The 17,068-nt window shown below is 41.9% G+C and overlaps 2 protein-coding genes across 16 annotated transcripts in view; one reads left to right on the top strand and one right to left on the bottom strand.

Annotated features, from left to right (window-relative positions):
• SEC22C (SEC22 homolog C, vesicle trafficking protein) overlaps window positions 1-12,563 on the bottom strand; it is a 31,570-nt gene extending 19,007 nt beyond the window's left edge. For 2 of the 14 annotated variants that reach the window (XM_014556406.2, XM_032459127.1), the window contains exon 1: window positions 8,780-9,760. The gene's annotated coding sequence lies outside the window, so the exon portion shown is untranslated. Of the gene's footprint in view, window positions 1-2,995; window positions 3,091-7,473; window positions 7,497-8,475; window positions 8,527-8,698; window positions 8,755-8,779; window positions 9,762-12,425 lie in introns of those variants that run through there. The other 12 variants (XM_032459120.1, XM_032459121.1, XM_032459119.1 and 9 more) reach the window with 12 other exon arrangements.
• On the top strand, window positions 12,450-14,441 carry SS18L2 (SS18 like 2). Of its 2 annotated transcripts, XM_014556412.2 has the most exons (4): window positions 12,466-12,607; window positions 12,850-12,926; window positions 13,883-13,991; window positions 14,213-14,441. In XM_014556412.2, exons 1-3 carry the CDS (start codon window positions 12,539-12,541, stop codon window positions 13,968-13,970), a joined length of 234 nt encoding a protein of 77 aa, XP_014411898.1. In that variant the 5' UTR covers window positions 12,466-12,538; the 3' UTR covers window positions 13,971-13,991; window positions 14,213-14,441. The 2 variants fall into 2 exon arrangements, with proteins under 2 accessions (XP_006181391.1, XP_014411898.1); XM_006181329.3 differs by having other exon boundaries at window positions 12,450-12,607; window positions 13,883-14,441.
• The last annotated feature ends 2,627 nt before the right edge of the window (window positions 14,442-17,068 follow it).

The following is a 17,068-nucleotide window of genomic DNA, read 5'->3' as shown; positions in this document are numbered from 1 at the left end:
CCCACATATCCTGCCTCACAGACTCTGTTGTCAAGTCCTCTACTAGATAGGATATAAACAGGTACGTATACTGGTGGACTTTCCTTCCAAAGAACCCTGGGGACATAATCTGGCATTGCAGTTCCCGTGAGCAGTGGGAAATGGGAGCCCCAGGGTGCACATTGCTCTCTGCCTCTGTGCATTCTTGCCCAGTCTGCATCCTCAGATCTCCCCATGGCCAAGTCCACATCAAGGACCGTCTCCAGTACACCCCACCAGAAGTACTTCCACCTCCTCTAAATCCCCAGAGCACCCACCCCTCTGTTCTCTATTTCACTGATGATCATTTCCACCACCTAAGTGTCAGTTCTAAGAATAAAGACCATATCTGGAATGGATGAATGGGTAATTACTGACATTTTACACATGAAGAAACTGCAGTGGCATAAAAGCAAGAGGAGGTAAAAAGAAAAATTAGTCTACCAGGCCACAGACCCTCCACAGCTCATCTGTCCCATCTCCCCACACTCTCCACTGAGGAGTCAAAATCCAAAAAGTCTCAGGAAAAATACCTCTGCACACAAAACTGCTACATTCCCAGCACCACTGGCAAGGCCAGGTCAACAGGAAGAAGACCCTTTGGGCTGTACTCTAGCCACCTGGCCAGTGTGGAGACCTAGAGCACCAGAAAGGGTATCAGAGGACAAGTGTATGGAGGCTAACTGCATTATCACCTATACTTTCATGAATGTTTGACATATATAATTTAGAAAGTTTTTTTTAAGGAGGGCAGAGTTCTGACAGACATAGGAAAGACTACAAGATCAACCTGAGACCAGGGCTTCGGGTCTAAACAGGAACTTCAACTTGCCTGCCACCTTGAGAACAGTGTTACAGCATGAATGGAAGTTGCAGCCATCCTATGATGCATGCAGAGAAGTGTTTAAGAACACTTCTAACAGAGATGGTTCTAAGAACACTACCTGCTAAAAATAAATATATAAATGATTTCAACAAGAGCCCTTGGCCAAGATATAAAGACATGGAGGCAAAGAGTGAGAGAGAAAGACCAGAGGAGGCGGGGCGACAAATCAATGAGATACCAAGAAAGTCAGAGACAGGATAGAAACACCCCAAGCAAGATTCTTTTTCGGGTGCTGAGTAAGCTGTATGCTCTTCTATGGAAAGCAGTACGCATTTATTCCAACTCTCAACCTCAAATATCGTCTCTAGTGCAGTCTTTATGGAGTACCTGCTGTGTGCCAGGTATTGTGTTAAACTAGTAAGAAGAAAACAGTGACCCTTCCAAGTGACAGCAATCACAGGAACCAGTTCGACCACTCTCTAAAGGACCCAAAGTCCCCTCCAAGCTTTCTACTTGAACCATTTTATTCTTTTGGTGATCAAATCTGTTTCTCCTCAAACAGCAGCATTCAAGATAAAAACTGTATCAGTTCTATCGAGTTACTAGTACTGCAAACTAGTGAAACCCACATTCATTTTATAAAAATATTTAAAAATATTTGCAATGCTTAGATGAAGGTGACACTGAGTTATGAACTGTTACATGCATATGTGTATCCGTGTGAGTGTGTGCACGCACAGGTTGGCAGCAGCCTGAGAGGTGGCAGGATCTTACCTGCTGCTGTGGAAGTCTGAGAACAGAGACCACACCCCCTCAACAGTTCTTCCCTTTGTGAAAATGCACTTTGTATTCCAAAAGATGAAAAAAATTTGATACGAGTAGGGAGAGGCTCATCCTCGTGTTCCCCACAATGCCTGGTAAGGGCTTTACACACTGCAGGGATTTGATGTTTGTGAATTCAGGTTATGCACCAGTATGAGACAGTCTGGAATTAAATAAGAGATCTGACCACTGCTCAAAAAAGAATGGCCTGGAGTCTCTGCTTCTAGAAAGGTGGGGCTGAAGTACTTTCTCCTACTCCCACTAAATACAACTACAAACCATGGACATTATACATAAAACAAACATAAGAAGTCTCTGGAAGGCAAAGAGAAGAAGGCAGACTGGCAGGGACCTTGGGACCTGAGGAATGAAACGCTGTGAGTTCCCAAGGTTTTCTTTTTGCTTCATATATCCCAATCTTGGTGCTGGAGAAGCTGACAACCTGGAAATACCAATGGGCATAGGGAAAAAAAAAAAAACCCAACAACAACAACGAAAAGCTGTGTCTCTCTGGCCAAACCAGGAAAGGTACAACCCAGCAAAACAGAAAACTCTTAGACAAAAATGTTCAACTCCAGCCAAATACCACAGAAAAAAGCTGCAGTTATTACATACCCACCAGCAAAGGCCGAGTGAAGAGCCTTGACTTCTACTTTTACCTGGTGGTAAAGAGGTGCCCCATCCTCAACTCCCAGCCCTCCTGGGGTAATGTCAGAGAAGACCAAGTGCAGAGCTACAGGCGGCAATGAGCCAACATCTCCTGCTGCACCACTGGGGAGAAGGAATCCCCATCTCTGCCCAGGAATAATGAGCAGCCCCTGCCTTTCAGGGAGTCAAAAGAGGCCACATGGCAGTAGTGAGATAGAACCCCCACTTCTGCTGCTAGCACAGTGTCAACAAGGGCCAATTAAAACAAAAGATTTAAATAAGAGACAGAGTCTCATAATATAATGCCCAAAGTGCCCAGGTTTCAACAGAAAATCACTGGCCACAGTAAGAATCAGGAAAATCTCAACTTGAGTAAGAAGAAACAATCAACTGATGCCAACATCAAAACGACACAGATGACAGAATTAGCTGGCAGATTTTAAATCAGCCATCATAAAAATGTTTCAATGAGCAATTACAAACAGACTTGAAACAAATTAAAAACTGATTCTCAACAAAGAAATGGAAGATACAAAGAACCAAAGATATAAAGAACCAAATGGAGTTTTAGAATTAAAAATACATTAACTGATATAAAAAACTCAATGGATGAGCTCAACAGTAAAATGGAGGGGACAGAAGGATGAATCAGTAAACTTGAAGACAGAACATAAAAATTACCTAATTTGAACAATCCGAGAGAAACTAGATTGAACTGTGCAGAGCTTCACAGACTGTGGGACTTTAACAAATGATCCATTCATGTCACTGGAGTCCTGGAGGAGAGCAGAGGGCAGGACTAAAAAGGTATTCAAAGAAATAATGTCAAAACTTCCCAAATCTGGCAAAATTCATAAGCCAATAGATTCAAAAAGCAGAATAAATCCCAGAAAGGGTAAACTCAAAGAAATCCATGCCAACACACGTAATAGTCAAACTTAAGAAAACTAAAGACAGAAAAAAAAATCTTGAAAGCAGCAAGAAACAATACCTTGCCTATGGAAGAAAAACAATTCAAATGACAGCATATTTCTCATAGAAATCATGGAGGCCAAAAGGAAGTACATTTTTCAAGGGCTAAAAGAGAAGAACTGCCAACACAGGATTCTGTATTTTCAGCAGAAGTATCCTTCAAGAATGAAGGCAAAATGAAAATATACTCAGATGAAGAAATCCTGAAAGAATATATTGCCAGCACACCTGCTCTAAAAGAATGGCTAAAGGAGGCTCACTAAACAGGGAGACAAAAAAAAAAAAAAAAAAAAAAAAAGATAAGAGAGGAAATTTTGGAACATCAGCAAGGAAGAAAAAACAACAGAACTCCAGAAATTTTTCTGAAGTTTTTCCCAGAAAACACGGGAAAAACCCAATAGACTATCCTTCACTTTATGAATTTTTAAAACTATGATGATTGAAGCAATAATTATCACATGTTTGATGTGGTTCTCAATGTATATAAAGGAAATACAAGACAATTATAAATGGGAGAGGGTACAGAAATGGAAATAGGTAGAGTTTCTACATTTTACTTGAAATGGTAAAATATGGAGACCAGGAGACTATAAGATACACACACATACACAAATACATATATGTATATGTCTGTACACTGGAGCAACCACTGAAAAGGCTACATGAAGATACACATTCAAAAACAGTATAAATAAATGAAAATGGAATTCTTAAAAATGTCTGAATTACTCACAGGAATGCAGGGAAAAGAAAATAATTTTAAAAATCAGAATAAACAGAAAACAAAGAATAAAAGAGCAGACTTAAACCCTGATATATCAATGATTACATTAAATGGTCTGAATATACAATTAAAGACAGAAAAGAATAGAATGGATAAAACACATGACCCAATTATACACTTTCTACGAGAAACTTCAAATTTTAAAATACAGACAGCTTGAAAGTAAATAACTAGAAAAAAAATACCATGTAAACATTAATCAAAAGAAAGAGTGAATTATATTAGTATCAGATAAAGTAGACTTCAGAGCAAAGGAAATTTCCACGGATGGAAAGAGAAGAACATTACATAGTGATAAAAGAATAAATCTCCCAAGAGGACATAAAAATAAATGTGTATGTGCCAAAAAACAGAGATCCAAAATATGCAAAGTAAAACTAATAAAGTGAAAGGAGAAACAGACAAATCCTCCACAGTTACAGTTGAAGACTTCAACATCCCTCTCTCAAAACTGACAGAACTAGAGAGAAAATCATCAAAGATACAGATCTCAACAAACTATCAACAAAAGTATGTAATCAACATTTATAGAACATTGTCCAACAACAGAATTCCTTTCAAGCAGCCATAAAACAAATCTCAACAAATTTAAAAGAATTCATACAGAGTACATTCTGTGATCATAATGTAGTCAAAATGGAAATTAGTAACAGAAAGGTAATGGAAACCTCCAAATATTTAAAAATTAAACAACACACTTTAAAATAGTCCATGGGTCAAAAAGGAAGTCTCAAGGAAAATTTAAAAATATAATGAACCTAATGAAAAGAAAAATATCAAAATTTGTGGGACACAGTTAAAGCAGTGCTGAGAGGGAAACTTACAGCACTACATGCTAACATTAGAAAAGAGGAAAAGTCTCAAAACAGTAATTTAAGCTCACATGTTAAGAAACTAGAAAAAGAGGAGAAACAAATAAAGCAGGCAGGATAATACAGTAGAAATCAATGAAAACAGAAAAGCAATAGAGAAAATCAATGAAATAAAATGTTGGTCCTTTGAAAAGATAAATAAAATTGACAAACCTCTACCAAAAGTGACAAAGGAAAAAATGAGAGAAGAGACAAATTACCATTATCAAGAATCAAACAGGGGATATCACTACAGACATTAAAAGAATCATATGGGAATGCTACAAACAACCCTACACATACACATCTGACAACATAGGTGAAATGGCTCAATTCCTCAAAAAGCACAAACTACCACAATTCACCCAATATGAAATAGGTAATTTAAATAGTCTGTAACTAAATTTCCTACTAAGAAAATTTCATTTGTAATTTTAAAACTTGTGAAAAGGAAATACCCAGGTTCAGATGGTTTCACTGGAGAATTCTACCAAAAATTTAAAAAAGAATTAACATCAATTTTGCACAATCTCTTCCAAAAAAAAGAGAAGAGGAAGGAACAATTCCAAATTTATTTTATGAAGCTAATATTACCCTGATATCAAAACTAGACAAAGACAGTAGAAAAACAGAAAACTATAGACCAATAACCCTCCTGAATTTACATGCAAAAATCCTTAACAAAATATTAGCAACTAAAATTCAGTGATATAATAAAAAGAATTAGGCACCATAACCAAGTGGGATTTATCCCAGGATGCAAGGCTGGCTTAATGTTCAACAATCTATCAATACAATCCATCATATTAAAGTGCTAAATAGGAAAAGTCACACAATTATGTCAATTAATGCAAAAAGGACATCTGACAAAATTCAACACCCATTCATGAAGAAACTCTTAGCAAAATAGGAACAGCGGAGAACTTTCTCAACCTGATAAAGAGCATCTACAAAAAGCCTACAACCATCATACTTAAGGGTAAAAGACTGAATTCTTTCTCTTCAAAGTCAGGAACAAAGATGTCTGCTCTCACGTATACTACTATTAAACACAGTACTGGATGTTCTACCCAGTGCATTAAGGCAAGAAACTGAAATAAAAGGCATAAATAGGAAAGGAAGAAACAAAATTACTCTTACCTGCAGATGACATAATTGTCTACATGGAAAATTCCAAAGAGTCTACAAAAAGTCTAAAATGAATGAGTTCAATAAGGTTGTAGAATATAAGATCAACATACAAAAATCAATTGTTTTTCTACATGCCAGCAACAAACACATAGAAGCCAAAATTAAACATAAAAATAACATTTATAATCATCTAAAAAAATGACCTCAATAAAGCTATATTCTTCAAAATGCAATAATTAGGTGTAAACTAACAAAACATGTATAGGAGTTGTATGCTGAAAACTACAAAACACTGCTGAAAGAAATCAAAGAAGTCCTAAATAAATGAGGAGATATACCATGTTTACGGATCGGAAGACTCAACATAGTAAAGATGTCATTTCTTCCCCAAAGTGACATACGGGTTTAATACAATTCCTGTAAAAATATCAGTAAGATAGTTTGTAGACGTAGATAAGATTATTCTAAAATTTATATGGAAAGGCAAAGAAACAAACAGTTAAAGCAAGTTTGAAAAACAATAAAGTGGATGGAACCATGCTATCCTATTTCAAGACTTACCATATAGCTACAATAACCAAGATTGTGTGGTATAGACACTCAGATCAACGAAACAGATTGGAGAACCCAGAAACAAACCTACACAAGAACAGCCAAATGATTTTTGACAATGGTGCAAAAGCAGTAAAATGGAAGGATAGTCTCTTCAACAAATGGTGCTTAAGCAGTGAACATAAGAAAGCAAGCAAGCAAGTAAGCAAGCAAGCAGGCAGGAAAGATAGAAAGAAGGAAAGAAAGGAGGGAGGGAGGGACAGAAGGAGGGAACTAATAAAAAAAAAAGTTTTACAACTAATAAAAACGTTTCCACACTGTCTACTTGTGCACCCTTCCATAGCTCAGCTAGTAGAGCGGAAAACTGCAGATGTAATAACCCTCTACTTGGACAGGAAAAGAGGTTTAAATAAATGAAAAATTTTAAAAACATAAACTGAAGTAGTAATCAAATACAGCATCCTAGTTACCATCAGATTTTATTAAAATTATATTTTAATCTGCCTCCCTCATTTCCTAAATCCTCTTCTCAACATCTATTTATAAACTGCTCAAGTCAAAGATTATCCCTGTTCTACCTGCGAAGACTGTACCTAGCTGGAGGGCACTCCTGTTCCCACTGGTTTCTTTGCGCCTGTACCCTTAACTCTCTCCCAAATCTCTACCACAAATACACCTCCTCCTCCCTCAAAAAGGGAGAGAGAAAGGGCATTAAACTACCAGGCCTTGCAAAATAGTAATTAAGCAAAACAAGATTCACTTGGCACGCAAATATTCAAACCAAGAGTTTCCCATAAGGCATGTGACCCACTCCTCAAATACACAATACAAAAGACAAAGTTGAGTTATGTCACCCTTACTGAATTTACCTTCAGCTGCAGGCCTTGAGAACTGGTTACCCAATTTGTAGTTCATGAAAGCACCTTTGTTCCACGTTGCTTGGGAATGGAGTAGGGAGGTGGGGAGAGGTCAACTTTGTCATTTGTTAGGAGCCAAAAAGAGTAGGGGAACTGAATTTTTTTTTTTAATTGAGGTATATAGTCACTTTACAATGTTGTGTCAACTTTTGGTGTACAGCACAAAGGGGACTGAATTTGATAGTGACTAATATTATGTGCCAGGCACTGCTAGGAAGGAACTTTTACACTGATAGTTATTTAATGCTCATAACCATCTATGGGGTAGGCATAATCTACACTGGACACATGGGAAAACTGTAGCTCCAAGGCTTACATGGTAAAGTCAGTATTCCAACCAAAATTTCCTTACTCAAAATATTGGGATGCCTATGATCTTTCCACTACACTGTTTCTCTAAATCCAATCTTTGGGATTACAGCTACTCTGTTTCTCTAAAACAATTCCTTCCCCTAAAAGCACTAATACTTAGAACTAATCAGAGACCTGTTAATCAAAGGAGCCAAGGCCTAGAGTTATACTAGTTACAGCTGCTCCTTACTCGTTGTATTACTTTGGATAAGTCAATTTTCCTCTCTGACCATCAGTCACTTTTGGATGTGGCTGCTATCTGAGGTTCCTTCCAAGAATAAAAAACTTTGGGACCCCAAGATGTCCTCTGTGTTGTAAACACAAACACTTAGAGCTATAACAACATTGTCTAAAACGTATTTTCCAGAGCAAACAATTATGTCAATTTAATTCTATTTAGCAATATTAAAGCATTTTCAATTATTTACATTTTCATTTTACTAAAATTATCTGTATCGGGATTAATTCCTTTCTTTGTAAAATCTAATGAAGATTTACCCTAACCATTATCTGAGCTTTATTTCTTTTCTGACCATGTCACAAATTTCACCAGTTACTTTTCACCACTGGGAATATGCTTTTGTGGCTTTGATTTCTACAAACCTAGTTTTTCCTGGAGTGCTTAATCTTGGCTCTGGAGGTCCACATGTAATCCTATAACGGACACAAACGTACATCACCTACATCTAATGTTCAGAAAAGCTGGCCAAGTGCACCCAGTTTTGGTAAACCAAGTCTTAGAATATCGTCACGCTAAGAGAAGTTTGCTATCAAAATTTAACAACACTCTGACGTGACGTTCGTAGGTAATTAAGGAAATAATCACCCCTTCTTTCATTTGGACACACCCCGTCTCCTCCCACTGGGGGCAGCACTCGACCCGCTGAGGGTTCCTGCAGGCGCGCACCTCAGATCTTCCCGTAGTCCGGAGAGCAGCGGCAAAAGAGACTGAGGACTCCAGGAAGCCGGCGGCAGGACGGACCGAGGACTCCGGGAAGCCCCACGAAGCCCGGTGTTGCCTAACTGGGCCTGAGGGCGGGGCGGGACGGGGCGGGGCGGGCCCGGGGCCGCCTCCACCTCCAGGTCCGCCCTGCGCCACACCCGACCCCGCCTGCTCTCAGCTAACGGACCGCGACTCCCACTTCAGCCCGCCTTCGCCCGCCAGCTCTCACCTCACCCTGACCGCGGCCTTGCAGTCGGTGCCCTCCCGCCGCGGCGCGCCGCCCACCGCCTCCTTCACACCCTTAGCCCATCAGGCTGGCCCGGACCGGTCTCCGGCGGCCCAGGAGCAGGTAGGCGGCGGTGCGCATGCGCAAACCTTGACCAGCCCTTACCCCACCATTGGCTGCTGCTGAGCGACACCTACACTCGAATTGACCAATCTTGGTGCTCCTCCGCTGCGGGGTCCGACGGAGTCGTGAATGAGGAGCTTCTTAAAGGGCTGCGACCCAAATGTAGAAGGGGCGTGGCTGGGGCGCGCCTCCCGACTTACCTCTTGTCTCCCGGCTCTCACCTGCTTGAGTCTGAGGTCCAAGCCTGTAACTCCTACGTCCAGAGGTACGAGGAGACTTCGCGGTTTAAGACTGATTCCTGCCGGGATTCTGGACGGGACTGACGTGTGGAGACAGGGAAGTTCCGCGTGACGGCGCGACACGCCCGGGGCGTGGGTTCAGCTGTGGCTGGGCTGGAGGCCCGAGAAAGGCAAACCAAAGAGCATAGCCTCTTGCCAGCCTGGATGCGGTGCCAAAGTCCGACCCTGGAGGAACACAGCCCAGTCTGGGGGCGGACATACTCACAGATGGATGGCTGGCTGAAGGGAAATTGGGAAGCAGACTTCATCTATTTATTCATTCAACAAATTTTAAACACCTGCTGCGTGCCAGACATTATTGCAGGCACTGGGGACACAGAGAGGAAATACTGACACTAAAAACTATGTTAGTGAGGAGAGCAGACTGAAAGCACCCATCCCACAATATACAACACGTATTTAAATACAGACTGAGCTATGTGCTCTTCTGAGAGGAGTACGGTTTTCAAGAGAATTTACAGGAGCTTCTGTTCTGGACTTGGGGGTCCAAGGAGGCTTCCCTGAGAACATGACACTGGATGATTAGTAACTAACTAGGCAGAGGGGAGAAGAATGTTTTTGACAGAGGGAACAGTATATATAAAGAACTTTGTGTGGACTGCAGCAGGGCTCCTTTGAAAAATGAAAAGCAACCCAGTGTAGGAGGTAGAGAGGGGAGGTGGATGGGGAGTTGATAGGGACAGAGTTTCAGTTGGGGAAGATGAAAACGTTTAGGAAATGGATGGTGGTGATGGTTGCACAACAATGTAAATATACTAAGTGTCACGGAACTGTACACATGAAAATGGTTAAAATGGTAAATTTTATGTTATGTATATTTTGCCACCAAAAAGGAAAAAGAAGAAACTCAGTTTAGAGAGTAAATGAGTTGAGTGAGATCCAGTAGTGAGAATGGAAGAGGTAAGACTATGTAGGATCTTGGAAGCCATGGTAGAGTTTAGGACAGAGGGAAACTGATTAAATTTGCATTTGGTAAAATTCACTTTGGCTGCTGATGTTAAGATCAAAGTGGAGAAGGCACATGGAAGCTGTGGTGGGATCAGTTGGGAAGCCAATGCAGTTGTCTGGGTAAGAGAGGATGAAGCTGGAGCCTAGGCTGGAGCAATGGTGATGAGAAAGAGAATTGGGTAGTCTGTAGAGAAATGTAGGGAAAAATCAACAGGAGGACTTGGTGATGAGTTGGATATGAAAGTGTGATGAAGTAGCTTCAAGGATGGTGCCACTGTTCAGCCTTGAATGAATGGACGGGTAGTGGAGGGATTCATAGTTATGTAGAACCTGGAAGAGGATCTAATTTTGGAGAGAAGATTGATCACTAGTTCTACCTTAGACAAGTTGAATTTGAGACACCTTTGAGACTTCGGGTTGGGATGTCAATGTAGGCAGTTAAATATACAGGTTGCAGTTCAATGTAAAGGTCTGGGCTGGACATTGACTTTTGAAAGTCCTCACCACAAGGGTGGAAATTGAAGCAGGTCTTACATGGCCAGAGAAGAAATTACAAAATGACAACAGAAGAGATATAGAGTCCAAAATGACCTCCAGCAATCCCCACCTCCTGGTATTCACACCTTCATGTAGTTCCCTCCCACTGTGAGTCAGGGTTGGCCTGTTGACAAATGATCATGAGGCTAGGTCATCAAAGGCACAAAGGAGAAAAATGAGGAGATTTGGCTGGTAAAGGAGATTGAAAACTGCAATGTACGTGCCAGGAAAAGAAGCCAGGACTCCCTCTCTAAGTACATTCACATGGTTGGATGAAGACCTGTACTTCTCACCACAGGTCATGAAATACAAGACTCTGGCCTAAATAGGGAGGGGAAAATTGGTGCTAGACTCAGAAAAACCCAGAGCTTTCAAATGTGGAGACTTGGGCTCTCAGAACCTGGAATGTGAGCGCTTTAGAACAGGGCCTCGCACCCTCTAACTGGTACAGTTGGTGTAGCTCAGGCATCACAATGGGTTGAGCAACAGGAGTTAGATGTGGTACCTATAGTCCCAGCCCTCCTCTCCAATTATTGGTCCCTTTGGCTCTGGATCAGGGCCACCACTCAGAGAAATGAAGCTCTGGAAGGCAAAATTGCCCTGAGACCCCTTTTGGGGTTCCAAAGGTCTTTCCAAGGTCTACCTCCTAAACAAAGTGGTTACTTCTCACTCTGCACTACAGGGAAAGCCAACCTTGTTCCCACGGTCACTATGTATGGACTAGACAAGAGAGAAGACAACCACTTCAGAGTTTTAGTGGTTGCCAGCAGTAACAGTGTGGCCCAGGAGGTTGGCACAGCTTCCTCCCCGTATCTTGCAGTAAACCAACTCTGCCATGTGGTGCACAGGCAGTGTAGGATAGTGGTTATGAGTGAGAGTTCAAAAGCCAGACTGCCTCTGTTCAGATACTGGTTTTCCCCTTAGGAACTATTAGACCCTGGGCAAGTTACTTAACTGTTTTCTCAACTGTAAAAAGGAGAAAATAATAGTGCTTTTTAGGGTTGTAAATCTGATAGGCATTATTATTGCCCAAAGGAAAAATAGGCCTATATGCGAGTTTCTCCCTCAGCAAAGAGTAAAGCTGACACCAGTGTTTCCCTTGGGCCTGCAGGGTTCGACTTGGCAGGAGGCAATGCCCAGGGTTCACGCTCTAGACACAGGTCTGGAGGCACCAGAGTGATGTCAAAAGAGTTGCGGACTTGAAGCTAGATATCCAGGTTCCTTGATTCCTGTGGGACCCAGGCAAGGTGCTCCCGCAGACTGGCAGTGCCCTGAGCTGAGGCCGAGCCCCGCCCCTGAGGTTAGCTTTCCAGACTGCGCAAACGCAAAAGATCCACAAACAGCTCCAGCGCCCCAGGGGCGGGGCCTCGGAGGGACGCTGAGCACCGCTCTTGCGCACCCAATCACAAGTGACGTTCTGCCTGTTTCCCGCCCCATGGATGGGCGGGCCCAGTCAACGTCGAGAGCGTAAACTTACCTATCGTGGGTTCTTGCTGTGGCCGTAGCGCGTCTGGAGCTGCTGGCTGGCTCAGGTTTAGGTTCGCAGAGGTCTGTTGGACCTAAGGCCGTGTTGCAACCTGGCTTCCCGGGATGTCTGTGGCCTTCGTACCGGACTGGCTGAGAGGCAAGGCGGAAGTCAATCAGGAGACGATCCAGCGGGTGAGCGCTAACGCGGGCTGTAGAGATCCCAAAAGGCTGAGGGTGCTAGAAGCTTCCTGGAGCAGCTGAGACTGGTCGTGTGCGTAGAGTGATTCGCAGGGGGATGGAATGAGATGGGAATGAAGTCAGCAAAGGCGCTGGAGCTGGAAAGCCTAGCATTGGGGCGGGGGTGGGGAGGGAGGGCATTGGTCCCTGCCGTCCTGATGTCGTGCTGCACTCACCGTTTTTGTCTGACCTTTCAGCTCCTGGAGGAGAATGATCAGCTGATCCGCTGTATCATGGAATGTCAGAATAAAGGCCGGGCAAATGAGTGCGTCCAGTAAGTCCCCTCCCTATTCCTCTGACTTTTAAGTGGAGGGGAAGCCAGTGAGATGATGCAGCAGCTGATGTGATAAAGGAGTCTTGGGCGATTAATCGCAGATGAGGCTTAGTTATAGTAAGTGTGCATTGAACATGGGAAGTGTCTTGTCCCTTCTTTAAGTTCAGCTACTGGGGAATCAGTACCAAAACAGATACCAGCTCTGTTTTCATGGAGTTTACATTCTAGACTCTAGAATCATACAATTAGGCACATACTAATAAGTGCTTTGAATAAGAATAAAACAGGGTAAGTGGGGAGAAGAGTGCTAATTTACACAGGATGTGACATTTGAGTATATGTGTTAGGTGATGGAGGCAGCTAGGCAGATATGTGAATCAGAGAAAGCATCAGGTGGAAAAGCCCCCAGGCTGGAGCCTGCTGGGTATCTTCAAGTCACAGTAAGGAGGCCACTGTGGCCAGAACTCAGTGAGTAAAGGGAAAGTGGTTAGAGATGAGATCAGAGAGGGTAACTGGAGGCCCTGATCATGTAGTGCCTCATAGGCCACCAGAAGGGCTTAGGTTTACTCATAATGAGATGGGAGCCTTTGGAGGGTTTTGAACAGAAGTATGATATGATCTTGACTTAAATTTTAGTGATCACTCAGGCTGCTATGTGGAGAATTCGAGTCAGGGTGCAGAGCCAGAGCTGGGAAACCAGGAGACTGTTCCAATACAGTAGTCTAAGCAAGAATAGATTGTGGCCTGGACTAGAGAGGTAGCTGTGGAAGTGAGAGGAGAGAACAGGTAAGATTCTGGATCTGTTTTCCTTGCAAATGTTAAATAAGATGGTTGATAACATTGAGTCATCCAATCAGTGGATGAGCCATTCACTAGAGTGGGTAAATTCTTTTCCAGTTTTTTGTTCATGTTCAGTAAAAACAAGCCTCTAATTTTTACCTGTTTTTCACCCATAGGTACCAGCATGTGTTACACAGAAATCTCATTTATTTGGCCACCATCGCAGATGCCAATCCAACAGGTGCTTCAAAAGCAATGGAATAATCTTCCAGTTGGTTGGCTATTGTAAGAAAACTGAATATAATCTACTTCCTATGAAATGGAGACAGGATCTTTACCAACTCAACTGCTTAAAACATGAATGAAACCTCTGTGGCTCTTTTAAAAATGAGAAAATGTGCAGAAAGCTACTAAATTAACTGTATTCTCAGTGTAAATATTTAAGTTAATAATTAAGTGGACTCCCTCAATTAAGTTGACTCCAGATGTCCTCCTTCCTGAAATAGGTGTGTTTGGACAACAAAGACATGGGCATCTTCAAGTCTGCCTTTTTAGTTTCAACCTGAAGAGGAAACTGAGCAGGTGTTGGGCAATCAGCAGGAACTGGCAAGACTCTGGACTGAAACCCTGCCAAATGGACGTGTAACTGTGTGCTCCCTCCTACCAGTTTGTGGTTGTGGACCCCCGACTGCTCTTTTCAGGTTACTTTGAAATAAAGCTTTCCTATCCACAGAAGACTGATACTGAGGTATTGAAATTTTCATGTAATAAGCCTTTGGTTTTTGAGAAAAACTGTAAGAAGTTAAAAATTTATGTAATACCACCATTATTCTGGCTAACAAAATTAATAGTAATTCTTAATTATTATCTAACATCATCTAATAATAGAAGATATGACAGGGGAGGAAAAATATGTTTTTCCTTCTATCCTTTTGTCAGCTGAGGCTTTATAACAAAAGACAGATTAACAAAAGAAAAGCATATATATTTAAGTCTTCCCTGACATGGGAGCCTTCATAAGGAAATGAACTCCCCCAAAAAACCAGTTGAACCTGAGGGGTTTTATACTAGGTTTGATGAAAAGTAGAAACTCATGGGGGGAAATGTGATAGGACAAAAGGGTATGAGATGAGAGTAGTAAATGGGGGTAAACTTGGCAAGGCCTTTTCGTTCAAAATCTCAAGTGTCCCTCTGGTTATAGGGAGGGCACCTCATATATGAGGGTCTCATGACCAACTTCATGGGAGAAAGTCAGAGTTCTTACAGCATCTGCCATTTCTTAGACTCCTTCAGCTTAAAATATTCAATACACCAAGGTATTTGGAGCTCCGTATTTTGGAGCATCCCCTGAATCCCAATAATGTTCTTTTGTCACAAAACATCTTTTTGTTGATGTGTCTGAATCAGGAGCCAAAAAAGATTGACACACTGCATTTTGTTGATGTCTCTTCAGTCTTGAAAATATTTAACAGTTCCCTTTTTTTTTTCCTTTGCCATTTGTTGAACAAACTAGGTCATAATGACTCTAAAACTTCACATTTCTGCATTCGCCTGTTGTATTCCTGTGGTGTCATTAAATATGTCCCAGTCACCTCCCACTTTTCCTGTAAAATGGTAGACTAGAGGCTCATTCAGATTCACGTTCTAATGTTTTTGGCAAGAATACATCATAGGAAGTAACAGGAACTTGCCTTTGCATCACACCAGGAAATAACCTGATTTGACTTACTATCAAGTTCCCGTTAGCTTTTCACTTAAATTTTGATCTACCCAGCTTTGATCTGTTACTTCATTGGGGATTAACTAATGGTAATTTTCTGTTTTATCATTCTTTCTGCCTTTATTAGTTTTGTTCTATAAAGAACTTTCCCTCTTTGAGACTCATCTGTAAAATGAGGCAAAGAGATACTTGTAAGTGAACACCAAATGAAAGCCTCAGGTTCCTGGCTCCTTTTGAAGTCAAGGGTTGCAACCCAGGGAGGCTATAATGTGTGAACAGTGAAGAGACATCTCACTTTGAATCTTAGACCTATCACAATCCCTGAAAGCTTTGTTTCCTCAGCTCTAAAATGGGGATAATGAAAGTAGTATCTGCCTCCTGAGGTTGTGAGATTGAGATAACGCAGTTGAGAGCTAGGCACATGGTAAACGTTCGAGTGTGTTAGCTCTGTGTTAACTGAAGGCTCTGGACCTTCTCAAGTCTGGGAGGGAGGCTGCTCCCCCATCCATTCTGCCATCCTTAGGGTTCTAAGTCATTATTGGTGTCCTCCCTCTACTAGTCACGTGGTTGGTGCTCATACTCTACCAAGTAGGCTGCTCATGGGTCGCATCTGATCAGCAGACATGGTGGGTGCTGGACAGTGTCTTTAGTTCTGAATTAGTTGCTAACATTTAAAGATAAGAGGATTCCCCATGAAAGGCTGGATTTCTAGCAAGGCTGGGCTTACAGAGCCACATGGCAACCATCAGCTGGAGTGAGAGGGCAGCTGACCCCCTTAGTTAGACAGGGTGACTTGTTTACACAGGGTCTGGCTCTTACTGGCATGTGAACACCAGCTGATGTTTCACTTTCGGTTTCCCCTGAAGCAGAGCCTGAAACAAGGCCTTGGGTGCAGGTTTATTTGTAACATGATGCTTGCTCAGGAAGGAGTAAGGGAGAGGGAAAGACAGGGAAGGATAACAAGCCACTAAATCATTATGTGAGAACTGCTAGTACCAAGGGTTCTCCTTTTGACAGTCACAGCCAAATCGATCCTGAGTTTGTAAACTCCTTGGACACTGATTTTCTACTACTCTTGAGGATAAGAGGGGAAGTATCAGTCCTTTTGGTGGATGCTAACCCTAAGTCTGCCTGTCCAGCAGTTTCTTCACCTTGACCACAGACCAAATAGCATAATTTATCTTCTATTATCTGAAACAGAATTTCAATTCATAGGGCAGAATAAAAGAACTCTGAACAAGGAGGGAACCTAGACAGAAAGTATTTCATCCTGCTTATTTTACAGATGAAGAAACTTAACTCCAGAGAGATCAAAGTGATTTGCCCCCAGGTCACATTATCAGTGGCAGGAAGGAGACTTTATTGGAGTGTCAAGACTGAATTCCAGGAGATTTAAAGTACTTTAAGTACACTCCCAAATTAAGTAACTCCTTCTTGGGCTCTAAAGCTTACTTACACTGAAGCTAGCTGCCCCAAAGCACAGTAATTACAAAGCTAGGCAGTGATCCCCATCTTTTCGTTTCATGAATCTTTGTGTGAAAATTAGCTTTACCGACCCATTTCATCTCTAAATAGGCATTACATTTCATGTTTTTCAAAACTATAAATGGTCAGCTGTAATACTGTAAGCAAAATCAGACCC

This window comes from Camelus ferus, chromosome 17 (assembly GCF_009834535.1).
Source record: "Camelus ferus isolate YT-003-E chromosome 17, BCGSAC_Cfer_1.0, whole genome shotgun sequence".
In the NCBI taxonomy this organism is placed as follows: Eukaryota; Metazoa; Chordata; class Mammalia; order Artiodactyla; family Camelidae; genus Camelus; species Camelus ferus.
Note: the sequence above shows the minus strand (reverse complement) of the source record. Positions and strands in the feature narration are given on the sequence as shown.